This window comes from Ictidomys tridecemlineatus, chromosome 14 (genome assembly GCF_052094955.1).
Source record: "Ictidomys tridecemlineatus isolate mIctTri1 chromosome 14, mIctTri1.hap1, whole genome shotgun sequence".
In the NCBI taxonomy this organism is placed as follows: Eukaryota; Metazoa; Chordata; class Mammalia; order Rodentia; family Sciuridae; genus Ictidomys; species Ictidomys tridecemlineatus.
In genome coordinates this window covers 24043307-24064715 of record NC_135490.1, presented here as the reverse complement: position 1 = coordinate 24064715, position 21409 = coordinate 24043307, and the positions used below count along the sequence as shown (strand labels likewise).

The 21409-nt window shown below is 36.7% G+C and overlaps 1 protein-coding gene across 1 annotated transcript in view; it reads right to left on the bottom strand.

The window, feature by feature from the left end:
* The window catches only part of Galntl6 (polypeptide N-acetylgalactosaminyltransferase like 6), a 1056167-nt gene that overhangs the window by 187988 nt on the left and 846770 nt on the right, over positions 1-21409 (bottom strand). The window contains exons 6-7 of the mRNA XM_005325506.3: positions 10452-10637; positions 6372-6555 (exon numbers count right to left, since the gene is read on the bottom strand). Coding sequence (XP_005325563.1) covers positions 6372-6555; positions 10452-10637 — 370 coding nt within the window. The remainder of the gene's footprint in view (positions 1-6371; positions 6556-10451; positions 10638-21409) is intronic.

The window sequence follows — 21409 nt, the reverse complement described above, 5'->3', positions numbered from 1 at the left end:
TAATTTAATTTTTTTTTTTTATTGAGGGAAAAGGGGCAAGACTTGGAAGGAATTGCTTGAAGATCACAGCAAAATTACTTGGCTTGAGAAGCCAGGTGTGAAGAAAATTCCCATTTTCCCAAACTGATACTCTAGACTTTAGAGGTGGCCTGATGGGGCAGGACAGAAAAAAGGGAGGATGAACAGCATCCAATTTTGCTCGGAGGTGAAAGTCGAGGTGACCCCCAAAGTTATACTTCCAATTTTACATTCCATATTAAATTCAGAGCTTGACCAATCTGGTTTTCCATGGGGAGTCAATTTCATGCTTTACTGACTTTGATTAAATTTGGGATTACTAATATTGAATCAAAACCCACCTGGAAAGAGTTTTGAGTGAAAGAGATAATCTTTACTTTTCAAATTCTGCACTAGCTAATGGATCCCCACCCTTCACTGCAGTATACCTGAGAATGTTAAAATATTTAGTGTAGTTGCTAAATAAGGTGCTGGTAAAGGCTATTGGTTCATTCTAAGCTTTGAGTAAGATGACCTGCAATTAACATATTGAGGTTTTACCCCTATCAGCAAGAGAGCTCCTTTTCCTCCAGGCTAGTCAGGCAAGGGCTGGCTAGATCTCTCCCTCCTGCACACCATCTTCTGGGGCCCCTGGAGGAGGTGTAGCCTGTCTGTCTGAGCAGCCCTGGGATGACTTGGTTTAACCCAGTGTCCCGGATGTGTCTTCAAACAAGACTGGGGTTGGGAAAAGCCAGTGAGTGATGCTTTCAGCTTGGTGATATTCACTTATAGTCTCACTGCTATGTTTGGGGAAGAAGCTAGTATACTCCCTGAAAACCATGTTTTCTTCTTAACCATGATTATTCCTTAAATGCTGGAGAATGCATCTTCTCTGAGAGGGAGGTAGACAGTTCTATGGAATAGAGGGCACTTTGGTTCTGGGTTCTTATTATAATGTCCTGTGTAAACTATGGTAAGCTACTTAATCTTTTTTTTTTTTTTTAACTAACAATGCAGCATGCAATTTTTATTTATTTTTGGTGTGCAACTTAATCTTTATGAGTCTCATACACCTCATTTGTAAAAATGTGGACAGTATTTTTTATTTCACAGCCTTGAAATAAGGATTTAAATGAGTTAGCAATGTGTGTAAACTTTCTAGCCCAGTTCCTGTCATAGAATTCGACCTTAACAACTGTTGATTTTCTCTCTGCCACCATAGTGTAAAAGAAAGAATCTCACCAGGTGGTGACTCAGAAACCTGGACTCTAGTGGTACCTATTGAATTCATTTCTTATGACACTGGATAAGCCACTTAAACTCTATAACGTAGCTGTCCTTGTTTATAAAATCAAGAGGCTGAATTGCCTCTAGGATTTCTTCTAGCTTGATAAATGTGTGATTATTTCACATTTAAAATATCCTACTCTAGGTATTAATTTAGAAAAAAAAAATTGTTCCTAATAAGCACTGACTACTACATAGCATAGGCATCAAAACTTTGTCATTCTCTTATATAAAAAAGAAAGTCAAAAATTCCCTGCTTTGTCCTTTGGAAGGACAAAGGAGGACACAGTAAATTTTTGGAAGGCGTTCGACTTTCATGCAATAGTGGTATAAGTCTCTGTAACTGAGAAGTAGTACTTAATCCATTTTAGCAAGGGCTAGGCTTCATGCTTCTGAACAGCAGAACCAGCTCACAAGGATTTCTAAATTGGTCCTAGGCCTCAGGGGATATTTAGTGTTTTTAGTGAAACCTTGAAGTGCTTGACAATAGGTCGAAGCCATTACTATCCATACCCAGCAACATTTTAGGTTGGGTAGTGACCCTAGATGAGGAATCACTGACTGTAAACACATAAGCCTTTGAACGTAGGGGTTTCTGAAAGAATGAATAGATGTATGTAATCTGTAAGTTTTCCTTCCTGACAATGGATTCCTTATTTTTTGAAATTTCTAAAATTGGTGGTATATATTGGTGGGAAATAGATGTTAGTCCTCACTAACAGTTGTGTGCTAGAATTCCACCCAGAATGATTCAAACTCTCTGTTATGGAAGTCTTTGAGGATCTGTGGAGATCTGAGGAAGATTGGCAGTGTAAAAGTAATTTCTCTCCAATTCAAAGTCAGGATAGAGGTGGATTTTGAAAAATACAGTGAACTTTCAAAACCGAATGAGCTGCTGAATTGATTGTGAGGACTTGGGAAAAGGAAGCATGATCCCTGGGAACTAACACACATTCCCAGTAAATTAACTTTACTTTTAAGGCTGACGAGGTTGTATTTTAGGATCTGAGTTCCTAGCACATTGGACAAAGTGTGTCTTGCTATTTTTGTTGACAAACTGTTGAAACGTGGGTGAGATTGCAGTAGTCAACTGAATTTCTATTTATTGAACAGTTATATCAACAAGCATGAACTTTTACAGGATTCTGGAGGACCTAGAAAACATGGTGGTAGAAGAGGAAATATTTAGCTTGGAAAAGAAAAAAAGTTTCTTTTCTTTTTTTTTCCTCTCCTAGGAAGCAGACACAAGGCAGCTGTTTCCAAATTCTTACAGCAGCTCTGTCATTGAAGATTATTAGACTTTCCTTGCATCTCAAGTAGGACAATTTGGAATCAGGGAGACAGATTTTTTTTTTTAATGCAAAGAAAAAGGTTCCTGTCAATAAGTCTACTGAAATAGGCAGCCTTTTGAGGCAGCAAATGTAGTTTCCTGATGAGTTTAAGCAGAGACTGGACACGGTTCTGGACACTGTCTAGTGATTGCTTGCATTGACCAAGAAACTTGGCAAGACAGTTTCTTCTAGCTCTTTCTAAACTGTTAGACAATCAAATGAGGCTGAAGAAGTTAGTGGTCAGATAGAAAAAGGCAATTTTTCCCTTCACCGTTGTGGTTAAAGAGAGATATGTTTTGTCACACAGAAAAGGTTACATGCTTAATTAAGTGCTCTGCATTCAAGATGACCCAGGATGCCGTCTAAGAACCAAGAATAGTGCGCATTTCCTAAAAGCATTCCATACCATGATATGGAAAAAAGGGGATCACTGTGGTTTTCTTTAATCAAAACTCAAGAATGTTCCTGAAATTTATCCAGCCCGAGCCAAATTATGACTGCCATATAGTAACTAGAATCGTTAGTGCTACATTTTCTATCATATTCTGGGAGCTATGTGTCTAAAAACTACATTCCTTTATAAGTGTAAGTAAATTTTAATTTTCTCACTGTCAAAGTTATCCATCAATTCTCCTTTTTTTTTTTCTGGTCAGATCATTGAAGGTCTTGATTCCTAGTTTAGGAAGTTGGTGGATTTTGAATTCTTTTGATTGTGTGAGCTATACTGGGAAATGCAGTTTATGCCACACCCCAGGATCATATATGCATTATGACTGAAATTGAATATTTGACAAATAACACATGCTCACGTACAGTATGATACCCAGAAAATGTTAATTCAATTCAAACCAATTGATTAATAGATATTGATCATATCCCACTCATTTCACAGGATTTTCAGGTTGAAAAACACTGCTCTCTCCAGTGATTACTCATGAAAAAGTCAAATAAATGGCAGAGTAAATTCGCAAACTCAGGTAGCCTCTTTAAGCCATCTGATAAACCTGTTATAAAAAGATAATTTTTGCATATATATTGTATGAAAAGTCAAACGGAGTGCAAAACATTTATATATCCTCATTCTTTGCCTTCTTCCCGTCTTATTAGCATCCCCCATCTTCCCATAGATAAATGGCAAAACCCTGCAGCCTCTTGAAACATGAAAGACTTTGAGAGAGATATATGGGTAGACTGCATTTGCTCTGTGTATCTTAAAGCTTTACATCTTGGAGAAGCAAGTTTTAGCCTACAGCACGTCTGTTTATGAGCACATTCTGGTGACTGCTGCGATAATGGAATTGCTGATACACGGCTCTGAGCACTTGGGTAACCATTCTTTTATTATTAGGAAGGAAATGCAGTTTTTAAGATCAAAGTGGACACCTCTCAGAAGTTACATTTATTACAAAAGGTTAAAGTGTCCACATTCTTTGGCATCAAAGGGACTTAAAGCAGAAGGAGGGTAATATTCCATAGACCGGTGCAATTTTTGATATGACAGTAACCACCTAAGTTGGTGACAGGAACAAGTGGTAATCTAATTCTGAAGGTTACCAATTCTGTCAGCTCTGGGGTTCAGCAAGGTGCTTGGTATTGTGATAGCCACAGCCAGGGTCTGCCTGACCATTGTGTAGGCACTGAGAATATGTTAGAGTCCTTTGGTAGCATTTTGGTACCAGGGTTTCAGAAAGCAAAGTTTAGCTCTGCCATCATGGTGCATGTAAAGTAAAAGGTCATTGTTAGTTATTATTACAATAATAATAATAATCCTTTGGAAAGTCATCAAGGATCAATTCTAGCCCTTGAAACATGGTAACCTAGGATTGCAGCAGTTGCACTGTGACAATTGCTGCCATCTGTATGATAACAGTTCTGCTATTCTTAGGGCATATTTGTTCTTTCTCCTCCCCTTTTTGGGGGTGGTACCAGGGATTGAACTCGACCATTGAGCCACATCCCCAGCCCTATTTTGTATTTTATTTAGAGATCGGGTCTCACTGAATTGCTTAGCACCTCACTTTTGCAGAGGCTGGCTTTGAACTCAGGATCCTCCTGCCTCAGCCTCAGGAGCTGCCCTGGATTACAGGCTTGTGCCACCACACCCAAATCCCCTACCCCCACAACTTTCTTTTTAAGATTTGAAATAATTTTTTACTTTTTTTCTTATTTGCTTTTTCTTCAGTAAATTCAAATTGTTTGTATTTATGGTGTATGATATGTTTTGAGACATTTTGGTATTGTGGAATGGCTAAATCAACATATGCTTTGCCTCATCCACTGACTATTTATCCCAAAGGGGCTTAAGTCTCTTTGCCAAGACTTTAAGATGGGTACCTTCAGGGAAGTCTGGGGAGCATCTCTCAGCCCGGCCACTTCAAATGCTTACTAGAAACTCCTTTATATAGATGCCTAAAAACCTTCTTTAGTAGTTTTAAATATGCATGAAATTTGGCCAGTGCATATGAGGGAGTAATAAAGGCTCTTCATTATTTTTTTTCAAAAACTTTCCAGTCATTTGAGATCTGAAGATCTCAAATCACTAAGTCTAGAAGCTCTGGATATTTAATGAGGGTGCTTCATTTCACAAAAGAACTCACTTTGTTCCATTGTATCTGGCAAATAACTTCTGAAATTTCCTCTGCTTCCCCAGGAGTCCATCTTTCTAGAGACTAGCACTGGAGGAAACATTTTTCTGGTAATTATTAACGGTTTATTGGAATTTAGAGTTAGTATCATAGAAGTGGATTTTGTAATCAGTATCTTCTCCATTCCCAACATTGACAGCTCATGTTATTGATAAAAATACAATATTGATTTGAATACATTTAAAATGGGCTCTTACAGAATGTGCAAATCCTCGATCATAGACAATTTTCTTGTACTAATAAAAATGTATAATAGAATGATATAGACTTAATGAGATCAAGGGTGCAGTATGTAGAATAGCTATGCTATACCTTAGGCAATCTCTGGCTAATTGTTGATAACATTTTATCTTTCACCATGAATAGTTGGTCCTGAGAGTTGTCAAAGTAAGCATTATGTCTTTTTTTTTCTTTTTCTTGAAATATGCAATCTTGTGTGCACAATGGGGAAAAAAAAGGATTTAGTTTTGTAGAAATTGCTAGATTATTGTTGTAAGTTTTACTCTTAAGTAATAGTTATACTAGAGGCAGAGTTATGAAAGAATATTTACTTTAGGTGGGTCAGTTAGATCGAATTCTCCAAATTTAACTTGTAGAATTGCCTACTCAGGAGTAGTACCTTTCATAATAAATTGACAATTTCCAGTAGGCTAGAGAATGTAGGCTTAAGTTTTGGTTCACATTTTATATCAATTCCCAGTAAAAGAAAACTAAAACAGTTAATTTCAATACTCCTTTTGGAAAAAACAGAACAAAACAAAACAGACAAAAACTCCCAGAGAGCTGTAAATAAGAGGATGTTTCAAAGGAGAACATTGAGTTCTCTTCCATGTATTTTCTGATAATTGCACATTTTCCTGATTCTTTTTATCCCTGCACACTCCTTTTATGCTTAGCAAAAGTTTGAGAAGAAGTGATCCATGTATCCAGCACAGCTTGTGATTTTTCTACAGCTTGTACATCTGACCTTTCCTTGGTGTTTTGCATATTGTTACCACCTGTTTTGTTCCATTTTATCAGAGATAATTGTCCTCATGGGTCCCAGGTTTGACTCAGGTGGAATGCATTACCTGCCCTTTCTCCCTCGTCCCCTCCCTCAGCTGCTACTCACTCAAAAGGGTCGCTGGGATCTGCCCTCTGGAGCTCTGGAGGGATGGGAATTCTTTTGTAGTACATTTCCCAGTCGAAGGCTCCGCGCATGGCATCCCCAGCTTGTGCCTCATACCCAAAGTGATTGTGGTCAATGACATCGATCATGGGACACACGATGGTTTTGTGGTTGAGTGCAATTTGGTCTGAAAAATGAAAGCACAAAATAGGAAATGACATGCCTGCCTAGGTCATCTATCATTCTGCAGCAAAGAGAAGCTTTACACATCCCTACTAATGCAGAATGCTCGCGGCTTTGGCTTCCTGTCGTGGCCAGAGCACTTTGCAGGAATCTCTGAATGTTGGACATAACGTGATGGGACAGTGATTAGGTACAATTAGAGTTGTTGTATTTTCCTTAAGAAAGTTATGTCCCAGAGAGACTCGCAGAGGTCCATTTAGCTCTACCTCTGTCACATTTTTGCTCTGACCTGTCCCCAATCTGTCATTTTATCATGCATCCAACATGCACAGAGTATAAACAGTACTTGTGTTCCCTCAAGCATACAGCTGGAGCCTGCTGAGAAAATATTGGCCTGCTTTTCTAGAGGTTCCAAAATGTAAATATTTAACTTTATGAGTTTTGTAGCATCTCATCGTATAAGACACGATGGCTGTTTCCCCCTAAATGCTGACAGATCATACATAAAACTCTTTGTTCTCAACTGACCAGTGATTTTTGTCCAGTCCTATTTTTTCACTGTTTTTGAGACATACTCTGTATATCAAAGTCACTTTATGTTCTCAGGTCATATCCAATAAGTACTATCTACGATAGTACTGTACTGTCCTACTAAATTTAATAGTACTGCTACTATAAAATTTTTGAGCAATTACTAAGTGAATCATACTCATGATATTTCTCATACTCCTATACACCATGTGAGGTGGCAATTATTGTCACTCCAAATCTATGCACGAGGAAACTGAGCTCAGAAAAATTAAGTAACTTGTCAAGAGGGTCACTCAGTTTTTGAGGGCCACAAAAAGTGAACCTCTTTTTAACTGTCCAGGTTCAAAACCCATCTTTCCAGGTTGCCAGGGTGTTTCTCATTGTAGCAGAGATGATTTTCCCCCTCTCATTTCCCATGTAGATATTGTCATTGTGGTGACACTGTCAGTCAGCACAGGGAACTGGCATTAACATACTCGGGTTCACATAGAAAAGCTGTGTGTGAAGCACCTTCCCAAGAATGTGCATTTAATCAATATTTATTATAACAAACCAATACCGTCTGACACACAGAATGTTTAAGTGGGAACATCTGCTCTCTTGTTATTTGGAAGGCCTTTGGATGTGGCATGTGACATTAAACAAAGGGTATCATTTCTAAGTATTCTGGGATCTGCTTATTTCCATATTATATATTTTTTTTCACAGAGATCCAGAAGTCAATGTAATCCATGTCAGGGAGAAGTTCTTATAGTACGGAGGACATCCATTTGCTTCACAAGGTTCTCCTAAGCATAGGGCAGGAAGCAAAAGGTTTTATTGGGTGTAATAACAAGTGGCCTTGTTTTGATGATGCTGATAAAACAAGGTGTAGAAACCACAAAATTCTGTAGAAGATCTTGGCTTCTGGGCTACAGGCATTTCATTCATTTGTGTTTCAATAATTATTTATCGAGGTAAAATTATGTGCCAGTCACTATCGTAGGGGCTACAGCAGTGAACACCACCGCAAAAATCACTGTCTTCAGGAATGGAGAAAAAACAATTAAGAAACATTAAAAAAATCACTAAATTCACTAGTGTTTTAAAAGGTGATAAATGAGATGGAAAGAAAACAAAAGAGGGTTAGGGGAATATGGAATGCTGGGATGTGGAAAGGGTTGCAATTTTAGATAGTATGGCTCCCGTCTGCTAATTAGTAGATGGAGAGATTCCCAGCACTATTTCCTGTTCACCTCCGCCAAGGGCTCTCTAAGCATCCATTTTCACCTGGGCAAGCCTTCTAATGGTTTTTAATCTTTATATAAATGGTGTTTCCCCAGAGATGTCTTTGACAGAGGAGACCGTCAGTGCTGCGTCCGATATATTTCCTCTATCACCTCTGCAGGTATTTTAGTATTAAGGTTTCACTGACTTTCTTCAATCAAACTCAGAATCAGGTTGATTTACAAGTTCCTTGACCAACAAGGAGTCCCAAGGTGACCCGAAGAGAATGAGTCTGTTAAATTAACTGTCAACTTTCCGTTCAAATTTCCTTTCAGTTCTCCTCCAGCTGTACTAGCTTAGGGTGAAGGCTGCATGACTAATTTTTCATCCAAGGCTTGTGCCTACATTTCAATTTCCAGGGATCAAACAAACAGACTCTTAATAGGAAATTGAAATTCAGGTATAATCCCAAGGTGAAAAATGAACCACAAAACTGTGTGGCTCCGCCTGTTCTTTCATTTTGGATGATGTGTCAAGACACTGATAGAGGAAAATAAAAAAAGATAGCGATCCTGAGCTTGAATCGTTTCTTATCCATCAGGCCTACAGGAAATGAAATGCTTTAATGAGAAAAAGTGGGTTGTGGGTTTCTCTTCTTTTCTTTTTTTTTTTTTTCCTCTTTCTTCATTTTTTTCTTTCTGTTAGATTCCTAGCGAACAATCAGAGACTCCATAATTGGCATTTAGGGATTGCTTTGGTTCATAAATAAGGTAGGCCTTTTGCTGACTTCCTTGAGTATTCAACACCATATAGGTCAAATTCAGTTTTGAGGGGATCTCACTGTTGCTGATGAAGCTTTAAATTGCTATGTCCTTGAACAAGGTACTTTTAATTAAAAGCTCAGAGGAGTCTCTGACTGTAGGAGACTGAAACATTCCTGTTGATTAGGATGGCTGGCAGTCATCTGTACAGGGGTGTGTGGATGGGCAATGTGGTGGGGGTGTTGCTGGTTGCTCTCTGTTTTAAATCCTATACAGTTTCGGTCAATATCCTCCCCCCTTCCTCACCCATCTTTTTACTAATGGAGCTTGGCTCGTTCTAGTTGAAATCCTACACAGTATTCAACGGCAAATCATTCTTCCTGAGACAGCTATCATATAGGCAGTTGTTAGTGGCTCTAGTGCTGAGGTCAGGGATTTATCTACAATAAAAGAAGATTGGGCAAAACCTGGAAGAACAGGAAGAAGTACAATGATGTGCACCCCAAATTTTTTTAGAAGATCTTTTTTTTTTTTTCGGGCATACAATTTATTTCTTAGCTACAACTTATAGCTGACTTCAGTGTAAAATAAAATAAAAATATTGGAGCTTGAACTGAGCCACACTTAACATTTCTCACTTGAATTAGTTTCTGTTCATTCATGTTTCTAACAGTCCATGTGCCATGTGACAGTCTCCCTTCTTCCCCCCACTCTTAGCCACAGCAAGCACACTTAAGATCTATCATACTAAGCACATCTCTATATTTAGGGTTATAGGCTGGTGCCAAGAGTGGAAGGAACAACAAAAATGTCACCATAAATCCTAGAAAATGGCAAAGTGCTTTTAACTTTAACTCTATACTGGGTTGTAATAATTTTACTTCCTCTTTTCTTTAAGAATCCTGTAATAATGGTTAAAGTATAATATGTGCATTTGAGTCTTATTGTAGTTAAGAGATGACTGTAAAAAAAGTTCATTTTTAGTATTTACCCAATGAATGTAACTACAATAAAACTACTATAAAGGAGAATGTCTAAGATAAATGAAAATTTTTTAAAAAAATCTTAGATTAGATTACAGTTGATATTATCTAAATTATTAAAATACTATTTACCTTTTTTTTCTTTCCTGCAATACTGTGAATTGAACCCAGGGACCTGTGCATGCTAGGCAACATTCTATCCCTAAGCTGTACTCCCAGCCCTAAAATATCAGTGTCAATGTGGTTTTCTAGTTGTCTGTTTATCCTCAACAGCAGTTCAGAAGTAATTCAAGGACCCCTCTGCTAAAATTACAGAAGGGTCTCTAGCTTTTGTTGCAGCACCTTGCTCTCACTCTTCAGGGCTGTAGTTCTTGTGGCCCCCAAAGTTCCCAGAGTGCCTCCGTGACAATTATACTCACTAAGGAGTGGGGGCAGCCAGTTCACGTTGACCTCGCAGTGGGAGTCAAGGAAGGTCAGCACCTCTCCTCTGGCCATAGATGCGCCCAGGAGTCTGGTCCGGATGAGTCCTTCTCTTTTCTTGGTACGAACAATTCTCACTTTGGAAAACCGAGCCATGTATTCCTCTAACTTATCCTTCAAGTGTTCTAGGAAAGAAATAGAGAATGCATAGGAAGAATGATACATTAGTCATAGTACAATCAGTCATGGATGGTGGGCGTAGAGAGGATTCGAATGATGAATCCTAGGATAAAATCTTCAAAGACTTAAGATAGATGCTTCTCCTCTCCTCATCTAGAGCAGAGATACTTATAAGATTTTGTGCTTAGAGGTTTTATGCTTATTTCTCCAAATGTTTCATAATCTGCAAATACTGCCTTTGTTTGAATGCAGTGACACACCAGAGCTCTGCCATGCAGTTACTGTTGGCAGGTGGCCATCATGTTAATCCTGGCCAGCACTTGCCAAGGTGGGCATTGCCCTCTGGTTCCTGTTGTGTGAAGTCAGACGAACATCCTGGCATATGGGCTCTTCTCAACAAGGGGGATTTTTATAGCAAGGCTTTGCCTAGGATTCTAGGCAAAATAGGCTGAAAATAATGCATGTAAAATGAGAAAGAAAAATATTTGTCAAGTCCATAGAACCAAACAGATTTCTATCCATACAGAGTAATAGCAAACTCGTGAGCAAGTCCAACTTGGGCTTGTGATTCAAAGTGGCAAGGTGACTGATGTGCGCAGAAATAGGTATGGAAAGGGAAAGCTGAAGAAATACTATACAGTCATTTTGAACTTAGCTATTTAAGACCTGGAGATGTTCTTTAGCTTTTTAAATTTGGAAATGCTTCATGCTCTAATTAAAAACAAACAGCAGGAACAAAATCAAATCAAATAACTTACAGAATAAAACATTTCCTACTGTCTGTGATAAAATGCATCAATTTTTTGTTCTCTTTTATGGGAAATAAGTGCATTTGGTGGCTTTCTGTGGGATATGTTCTTATATATTTTATATCCACTGCTCTTACTCTGCCATATCTAAGACATTATGAGAGCTTTATTGGAATCTCTGACAAGTATAGTCCAATATCTATTGAAATGGAATCTCAGTAGGCAGTGTGCTCTCTGTTTTTTTTTTTTTTTTTAACTTTTCAAACCTTCTTTGCAGGTCTGTAATCAAAGGCAATAATATTAAGTCTCTTCCATATCCATTGCAATAGGTGTTCATGTAAGATCCATAATCCCTTTCTGCTTCCAATTTAACAGATATCAGAATTATTCTATATTGACATTTCTCTGAATATAAAATTTTATTCTTATTTCTTATCGTTATTAGTGTAGTATTAAAAAAACCCTTAATTTTTTTTGGGGGGGACTGTTTATAACTGTTTCACAAGTGGATCAATTAAAGGGGTATGTGGCTTCCTAATTTTCACTATGAAAGAATCAGAAATGATTTAGCTCAAAATATGTCCCCTTCTCTATTGTTCTTTCTGTCCCTAACAGAGATATGGAGATGAGACTATGGCAAGCTAGATTCCAGCATTTGGAATCAGAATAGTCCTGGGAGGGAGGTCTATAAAGTGACATGGATTAAAGTGACATGAATGAGTAAGGGTTTTGGGACTTTGTTTTTTATTTTATTTTTATTTTTTTTTTACTTTTAGAATGTGGCAGACAGTCAAGCTTTGAGTTAGGCTTTGGTTAGAGACCTAGCAACATTTATTCATTCAACAAACATTTACCAAGGCAGTAACTGGAGCATTGAGTAAGCCCTTGTACTGATGAAGAGGAACAGCATTTCCATTTGAAGAAAGCTTTTGAATGCTGAGCCCAAAGTACAAAACATATGAAAGTTCTATTACATGGTGAGATACTGATAATTCATTCTCTTATATCTATTGCAAATGTAAGGAAGGAAGTTCTGGTAAGTAATAAAGTAACACATGGGTGTATAAGCAGTATTGCAGAGGCTTGTTCCATCCTGTCCCTCTTTGCTCTGGAACATCCTGCTGTTCAGAGGACCCACTTCCTGCACATCCCCCTTTGCTCACTCTTCCCCACCACAGACTCTCTGGCTACCCCGTGTGGAAACTGCAAAGAAAATTTCAAAGAACTCTACAATACAGCCTCAACTGCAAATAAGCCTGGAGCTTTACTACCTCGTCAGGGAACTAAAGCCAAAGCAACACACTTGAACAATATGAAGATGCTGTATGTGCCAGAGTCCTGAAAGGCCATGTTCTGTCAGGATTTCTACAGCAATAAACATTTAAGAAAACTTCATAATCTCATGACTGTAATTTACTTAGGCGTTGAAACATTTCTGAATTACCAATTAACAAACAAGAAGCGTTATGCCAATTTATTTGTAAGTTGGTTGTTTGGACTGCAAAATGCTTATCTCATAGAATATTGTCTAGATAGTCACTGGGAACTAAAAAAAAAAAATAGATCATGTCTGTTAAGCCACAAATAGTGTTCTTTCCCCTTTTCTTTAATCCTCATTGTTCTTTTATCAATTATACAATGCTGAGTAGCAGCTCAGTGCTCCAAGGTGCATTTAGGTCTCTCCCCCTGATTTCCAGGGATCATGGGGTCTTGTTTGTTGGAGGCGTGGAGTATTTACTATAGCCACATAAGAGGAAGTCACTGCAGAATATTCTCACTTCCTGGATATTCCAAAGAGGGAATTAAAAGGTTGTCAGTCACCTGGGTGCGCTTGTCCTAACTTCAGATGCAGACTTCCATATTCCGTGGTTTATAAGAAATTCTCTGGAACTCAGTGGGTCTAGCTCTGTAAGTTTTCTTTCCCTCTGTACACATTTTCTGATTCTGTAAATTTTTCTTATATCAAAGTCCATTTTTTAATGTAATAAAAAGATTGTATGGTGTGAATTCACTAAACATAAGGATTTGACCCCAGAGAGTCCACTAGATATTTAGATGAGTTCCTTTAGTTTGAACTTTACAGTGATAATTAGCTTGCTTTCCTCAGATAATGATCTGGTTGACTGCCCTTTGGGGTCCATTCTCTCTTAGTAGTTCAGTTGTAACATCTAATTACCCATAAGTCACAATGAAGGCAGGTACCATCAGTCTAATTAGCAAATTAAACTCTCCTACAAGGGAGTTACTGGAGATAGTAGAGATGGCTTTAAATTAAAAAACATTGTTCCTTTCTTTAGTATGAACAAGTTTAGATTTGTTTCTAAAACATTGTTATCATGCTATAAAATATGGCTCCATATTATTTTTAATTCAAGCACATCTTTGAAGATTGCTTTTCATCTTTAAATAATTAAACTTTAAATACTCCGAGAGAATTATTTAACTTTAAATAATTTCAAGTATTTCTGTAAAGTAGGAGATTTTTCTAGTGACTGTGAGACATTTGTAAAACCATTAATTTATTTTTTGTTTTTGGTTTGTGGTCCTAGACTAAAAGTTGATACATCATTGTTGAAATCTGCAGAGTAATATCCTAATGATCCAGGAGAGTGAACACAACTTCAAAAACATAGTTTTCCAGGATTTATTGTATCCCTGTGAAGCAATAATGAAACAACAAGCTGTAGTGAAGTGAAATTCTGTTGTCACGCTGCTGTGAGTAGTAAATTTAGCAGCTTTCTGAAATGTATTTCCCTCTTTTCAGAAGTTTAACTTATACTTCATCGATTTATATAGCGAATATATCATTCATCAGTGAATTTAGTGTCTAGAGAACCAAGTAAACACTAACACATTCATCTTCAGTGATCTGCATAGCCAGGAGAGTCAAAGACAAGGGATCTGGTCCTTCTGATGACTGGCCAGATGGCTTTGGGTAAATAGCTTTATATAGTTTGCTCTCATTTTCCTTAGATATAAGAAGAAAAGGGAATGTGGCTGGTAGATCTTAACTATTCCTTCTAGTTTTATGATTTCATGATTTTCCCTTGTGAAGATTTACTTACTACCTGGATCGAGTCCTATCAAATACCGTTTTTTTCCTAAATGCATCCTAATGTTAGACATTATGGTGTTGTTGACTGTGTCTCATTTTTGAAAGTAGGAGTTAAAATAAAGCTAACACTTACCAGAGTCTTAGTCAAAAAGCCAACTCCAGGATCTTTCCTTTGGTCAATCTTTCTAATCTCCTACAGTTTGCTGTCTAAGATTGTCACTGATGTCAAAATAATGACTTTGAAGCACTGTGAACTCATCAAAGATTTAATTCTGCTTAATAAGTTATGTGTATTATGTCAGAAAAAATACAGTAATGGAGTGCACAAAGCTCTCTGGTCCGCCTTTGAGGAATTGTTCCCAAGGGTATGAACAAGCTAGTGACCCTCAGTATTGCAGAGCATAACCAGGTGGGGGACACCCCACCCCAGAGGCTGGCCAGTTGGTAGCTCCAGGTTGATGACCAGGTTCAGCAACTTACTGCCTGCTTCTTTCCATCTCCTTTGAATTATCTAATTTATATCTCAAAGGGAAGGAGGGGCCAGGAGACACCTGATCTAGAGGTAATGGATTTATATATTTAAGTGCACACCTATGGAGATGAAATTCTTTTGATGTTTATCCTTTGGCATTGGTAGACTGAGGTGGAATATCACCTTAAGATCATGTAGAATATGTATTAGGTATTACAGGTGATGCCTTGTTACCGAGTTTTGAAATGTAATGGATTATAAACACGTGGAAACATGTATCTTAACTTTTCTGGTTAATCCTCACACAGATGCTGCGAATTGTAACTCTAAGTATTCTGGGTAATCTGAAGTGCAACTCTAAGTATTCTGGGTAATCTGAGGTTTTATCACAGTTTGCAAAGAAGTACTTTACAATTAGAGGATAAAAGAGACTCTTCCATTTCCTAATCTACTTGGTGTATATCATGCATATTTGGACCCATAGTGAAAATATTAAGGATAACTGCCTACTTTAGCAGGGCCTGCAGAGACTCTTTCTACATTTTTGACCTAGAAGAAATATACAGCTTTTAGGTATCTAGTTGACTTCCACAAAATTGTCAGTCTCTTTTTATCCCATATGACCATACTAAATCTCTCTGTTGATAGCATTCGAACAGACATTTCACATTTATCTCTGCAGCACAAAAAATCCAACCAAGAAAGTAATAGAATTGATGAAAACATATTCAATTGCTTCTGTTATGACTTGAGCTGGGTTCTATCTCTGAATGTCCTATTTTCTATTCTTTTAATATCAAAGCATCTTAAGTCATTTGGGAAAGAGTGGCTAACACCAGACTTAAGTAAATAGACAAAATATATTTGGGATAATATAAAAAGAAGGGAAGATAGAAATAGAATGCCACCCTTTTACAACCCCTAATGAATTATGGATCTAGCTACCACAGGTGGCTAACATCATAAAAAGAGCAATAATCTCCTATTAGGTGTCTCCTGATGGGAGAACACATCATTGCCTATGAAGTGTTTTTGTCTAAAGCATTGAATATGAATTTGATCATGCCTACAGATTTAACTGCCTACTTTTCTTTTTTTTTTTTTTTTTTTGCACTGGGGATTGAACTCAGAGGTATTCGACTACTGACCCACATCCCCAGCCCTATTTTGTATTTTATTTAGAGATGGGATCTCACTGAGTTGCTTAGCACTTTGCCCTTTTCTGAGGTTGGCTTTGAACTCTTGATTCTCCTGTCTCAACCTCCCAAGCCGCTGGGATTATAGGCATGTGCCACCATGCCCACCTCTAAATGCCTATTTATAGGAACATAAAGTGATTGAGGAATATGTTAAATGATAATCAGGGAAACAATCAGCAAATTCCAAACCATGGGAAATTCCTCAGGATAAATGACCCCAGTTCAAACAAACAGTTGGGAAAGAAAAGTGCTGTTGGTTGGATGCTCAGAGCTGGACCAAGATTGTATGTAAAAATCTCAGAGAATATGAACATTAGTCAAAGATCTGCTGAAACCATGAAGAAAGCAGGATTCCTGTGAAAAAAGTACCTTTTACTTTTTACCTATTAATTCTCTATTTAGTTGTGGATGGAATTTGAGACATTCCTCCCACTCCCTTAACCCAGAGACTAAGCAATCTTAGGAGAGGATTGGATACTTTTTTTTCCATAGGAATTTTGTGTTTCTGTCTGTCTTGTGAATGAAACAATGACCATCCTTTTTTTTTTTTCAAACTGTCTTTTCAAGGAAATTTATATTGCTAACAGATATGAGGACAGAGATTGGATATCCTTCACAAAAAAAGGGCAGGTTGTTAATAGCCTTGGAAGTTAGAGATGATGTCTTCCACTTGAGCAAATGGCAGGCACGCTTGCTGCCCATTAGAAAACAATTTGAGTTCCTTAAGCTCAATATACCTTCTATATAAAACAAACAAGAAAACAATCATTGATTGTGGAAGAATCCATATGACATGGAGACAAAAACATTTTATTCCTCCCATTGCTCACTTTGAGTAATAAAATCCATTGTTTCAACCCCTGGCACTCCTATCCTCTGCCTGTATTAATGGAACAACAGAAAGTTAATGTGTTAATTTGCAAATAGAGTAAAATCTCAGGTTCTTCACAGTTTTTTTTTTTTTTTAACATAGAATTGTGAAGGCTACTAATGAAGGAATCCTTGACACTCCATGATAGTTGTGGAGGTCTCCTGACTAGTTCACAGAGAGATCTAGGGCAAGCCAATATGTGATTCCACATGCCAGACTAGTCAATTCTTGGCCGGGGGCACAGCCTAGCTTCGAATTAATTGAGCTTCACTTCTTTCTTCTTATTTTCTTCTCCAATTAAATCCTTTTAGTATCTCAAAATATCTCTGTCATCATGTGAAGAAGTTAATAGCGATGAATATTGAGCTGTTTTCCTGAAGAGTTCTGACAGTTTTCTATGATCATTAGGTCCTGGTACCCTATATTTTCATATAGAAAATAGGAGGGGATATATTTCAGGATGTGGTCTTTTCCTGGCATGTGAGCCATCTTGGACACTAGGCAGGGTCCTTGGGTCTTCTCTCTCTCATTCTCCCCTTTCATCTCTTCCATTCTCTCTTATTCTCTTTCTGTCTCTCACCGTTTGCCTAAAGAACCACTGAATCATGTATTTTCATCCACCCAGGGCATGGGCCCTTGTGGAGTACCTGAGAGCCATAGATCTGGTGTCTGCATAACTCATGGAAGTTCTTTTTCATGTCTAAGATAGTACCTGGGTGCAAAGTCTTCATTCTTTGAAAATACTCATATGTCAAAGATTATTTGTATAATACTTTATAAATAGAGGCCCCAAAAGTGAAAAAATATAGGTTCCAAGATACATAAAAAAAATTAAGAACTTTTTCAAAAAAATATGCAAGAGGTAAAAAGAGAGAAGAACAGAGACCTTTAGTTGCAATATTTATTATCTTTTTTATATTTATAGAATATATAATCTTAAAGTAGATTTCACAAGAGGGCAAGTAATAGATCATTACTTTACACAAAATATTTTGGCATTTTGATGATAGCCTAAAAACTGACTATATAAAAATGTAGTGTGTCTGTGATGCAGCTTTATTTCAGTTCAATTTTTACACATTTTATTTGCAAATTCATTACTTATTTTGACTTTTGAGAAGGTCATGTATACTCTTTTATAATGGGAACATTTAAGTGCTTTTTTGTATTTTTCACAGAATTTTCTTAAGAATGTTTTAAAAGTGGTTTTGTCTGATGTTTCAAATGATTCTCCTATAATTCATATTTAAATTATATGATCTTTTTCTAAGCATTTTTGTATGTTTCAATAGTAGCTGTAATTAAAGGTATTCTGAGAATGAACAAAACTGAAGTAATCTGAGTGTGATTTATAGTTTCTAATTGTTCTGTTTACATGAACCTAGAAGAACTTTGTATTTTCTTCGAGTCGGGGAACAGAAAATTAAATGCAATTCAAAATTATTTTGTTTACATCATTTCTTCTGATGCTGTAACTTTGTTTCAAAGAAGAAAAATAATGTAAATAGGAAATGACTAAAATGCATAGGTCTTTTCAAAGAAATGTTGTTATTAAGTATTATAATTTCACAGGATTAATACATTTTATACAAAGGAAAAACCTCTTCTTTTGAATAATCCAGCCTTTTTATTAGATTGTAAACATTCTGGATAATACAAAAGAATAGACCAATAGCTTACAAATGTCATTTGTGTTCAGACAGGATAATCTAGTTCAAATGCCCAAATATAAATATCTTAACATCAGCATTTGAGAAAGTCATTGGTTTATTGTTATGCTATTTGACCTAAATAATATTTAAGAATTTTTCCAAAAATGCTATTAAGCCTCACTTTGTAAATATTAGAGAGCTGTTTAACTCTAAGAAGATATATATATATATATATAATATATCTTTTTAAAATTTATTTACTTATTTATTTACTTGTTTGTGGCGTTCAGGGCCTCAGATGTGTAAGGTGAGTGCTCTACCACTGAGCCACAACCCCAGCCCCATATCTGATATATCTTTTAAATATAAGCAATCATTTAACATTTGATTCATCAATTTCGATGTAAGAGAACAAATCTGTAAGTTGATGTAGGTCAACTATTCTATTTTTTAAAATTGTCAAATACACATATCATAAAATGTACCACCATAATAATTTTAAGTGTGTAATTCAGCAGTGTTATGTATACAGTCACGCGATTGTGCGAACAATCCTAGAACTACTTCTTCTTGCAAAATTGAAACTGTGTACCATTAAAACAATAATTGCCCCTGAAAACCACACTTCTCCTTTCTGTTTCTATGTGTTTGACTGCTATGGAGAACTCATTATAAGTAGAATCACATAGTATTTGTTTTTTTTTTTTGACTAGCTTATTTCATTCAGTATAATGTCCTCAAATTCATCCATACTGAGTTCATCCATGTTGTAGAAAGTGTTCAAATTTTTTTATAGACACATGTGTATGCAAGTATATACAAGATGTGCATGCATATGTATGTATTTTCATGTATATACACATGCACACACATACATAAATTTGTTTTTGCTGTAATGGGAACTGTACCATCATAAAGGACCCTGCCCATACTAGGCCAGCATTTAACCACTGGGCTTTACTCCCAGCTCCTCCTTCCTTTTAAAGGCTGTATGATATGCCATTGTATTTATATACTACAATTTGTTTAGACATTCATCAGTATGGTGTGCATTTGGGTTGCTTTTATTTTTTTGCCTATTGTGAACAATGCTGCTATGAACATGGGTGTACAAATATCTGAATATTTTTATTGAAATTTATATTGAGATTCAATCCATTTCAATATAAACACAGAAGTGGAATAGCTGGGTCATAGAGTAATTCTATTTTGAGTGTTTTGAGAAACCACCCTATTGTTTTCCACAGTGATTACCCTATTGTACATTGCCACCAGTAGTGCACGGGGGTCTCCTTTCTGCTTTAAAGTCCTCGAGACACTTTGTCAAATGTAAACCTAAACAAATTTTAGTTGAGTGTGGAGGAAAGCTTGGCAAAGGTTTTTAGAACTTCTTATTATAAAATCTTCCTCAAAAGAATGACTCTTCCTCATCCACTAGATAACAATTATTCTATAAAAGAAGAAAAGTCTGAGTACTGACAATGACAAATATTTTTAATATACAATATTGCAGATCTCAAGATAAGAAAAATAGTCTAGACACTAAAGTTTCAGGACTAAAATTATTAACAAGAAAAGCCTCCAGAGATTCTTATCTCCCATTGCAAAATAGATTTTTCAAGAACACTATATTTGAAAATATCCTAGTGTCCAGTCTAAATATTCCTTGTGACTAGAGAGGTCACAAGATCTGATTTTCATGTCCTTTTGCCAATTCCTCTCTGCTGTCTTCATCTCCTCCCACCTTGGGTAAGTGGTCTGCCTCTGACTACTGGGGCCCTGTCCTGCTTTAGCCTGCCCTCTCCACCATCAATTGTATCAGGGGGTTAAATGTCACTTTGCACTAATTATCTTGGTCAACCTCCCATATTTAGGAATGTATCTTTAAAACATCTTAGCATCTTCTAATGTCTCTAAGAAAACTCACTCCTTATCTTTCAGCAGTTCCCTTAATCTTCAAGTCTGTCCTAAATGTCATTTTAGAAGACTGTTTTGAGATATGAGGAAATTATTTCAAAAAATAAGTTTAACAAAGAAAAAGCATCAAAAGAATAAGTATACTAATATCCTTAAAGATTAAAAATATCCAGTTATACATTTCAAAATTCTCTAGGAACTTTAGTGCTTTCTATTTCTTTTTTATTTTTGTTTAAATTGTAGATGGACACAATACCTTTTATTTTAATATTGTGCTGAGGATTGAGCCCAGTACCTCATACATGCTAGGCAAGTGTTCTACCTTTGAGCTACAACTGCAGCCCTCTTTTATGCTTTCTTATTGTATTTTGCCAAACACCAAGTTACACAGTTTTAAACTGATTTGTATTATATTACAACATTAATGCCACTGTTAATCTGTACCTACATACGCACTTTCATAGCTTGGATAAGTAGCCTTTTGTGATCTCGTTTACTATAATGACCATCTCTAAAAATTGAGACCAGAAACAATTTTTTTCCCATAAAAATAATGAATGATTTTCTGCTACTTATTTTCCTAAGAGGAAGTCAGGGTGAGAAATGATAACTGTGGGTCTAAACAATTACAAGGTAATGCAAACCACATCAATGGGGCTATTAATAAGGGGAAGTCACAGCCTGCAGGAAAAGCAAATGCAGCCTGTGTCACAGCAGCAAGCTGCCTGGAATCTACCTCTGTACCCAAGGGATCTGCAAATTCTTTTAGAGTTATTTTTAGAAAATTTAAAGTGATAAAAAAAAAACCCCAAAGTTAAAAGGGTCGAGAAAGAGAGAAATTAATCTTCAGCTAGTTAAGAAG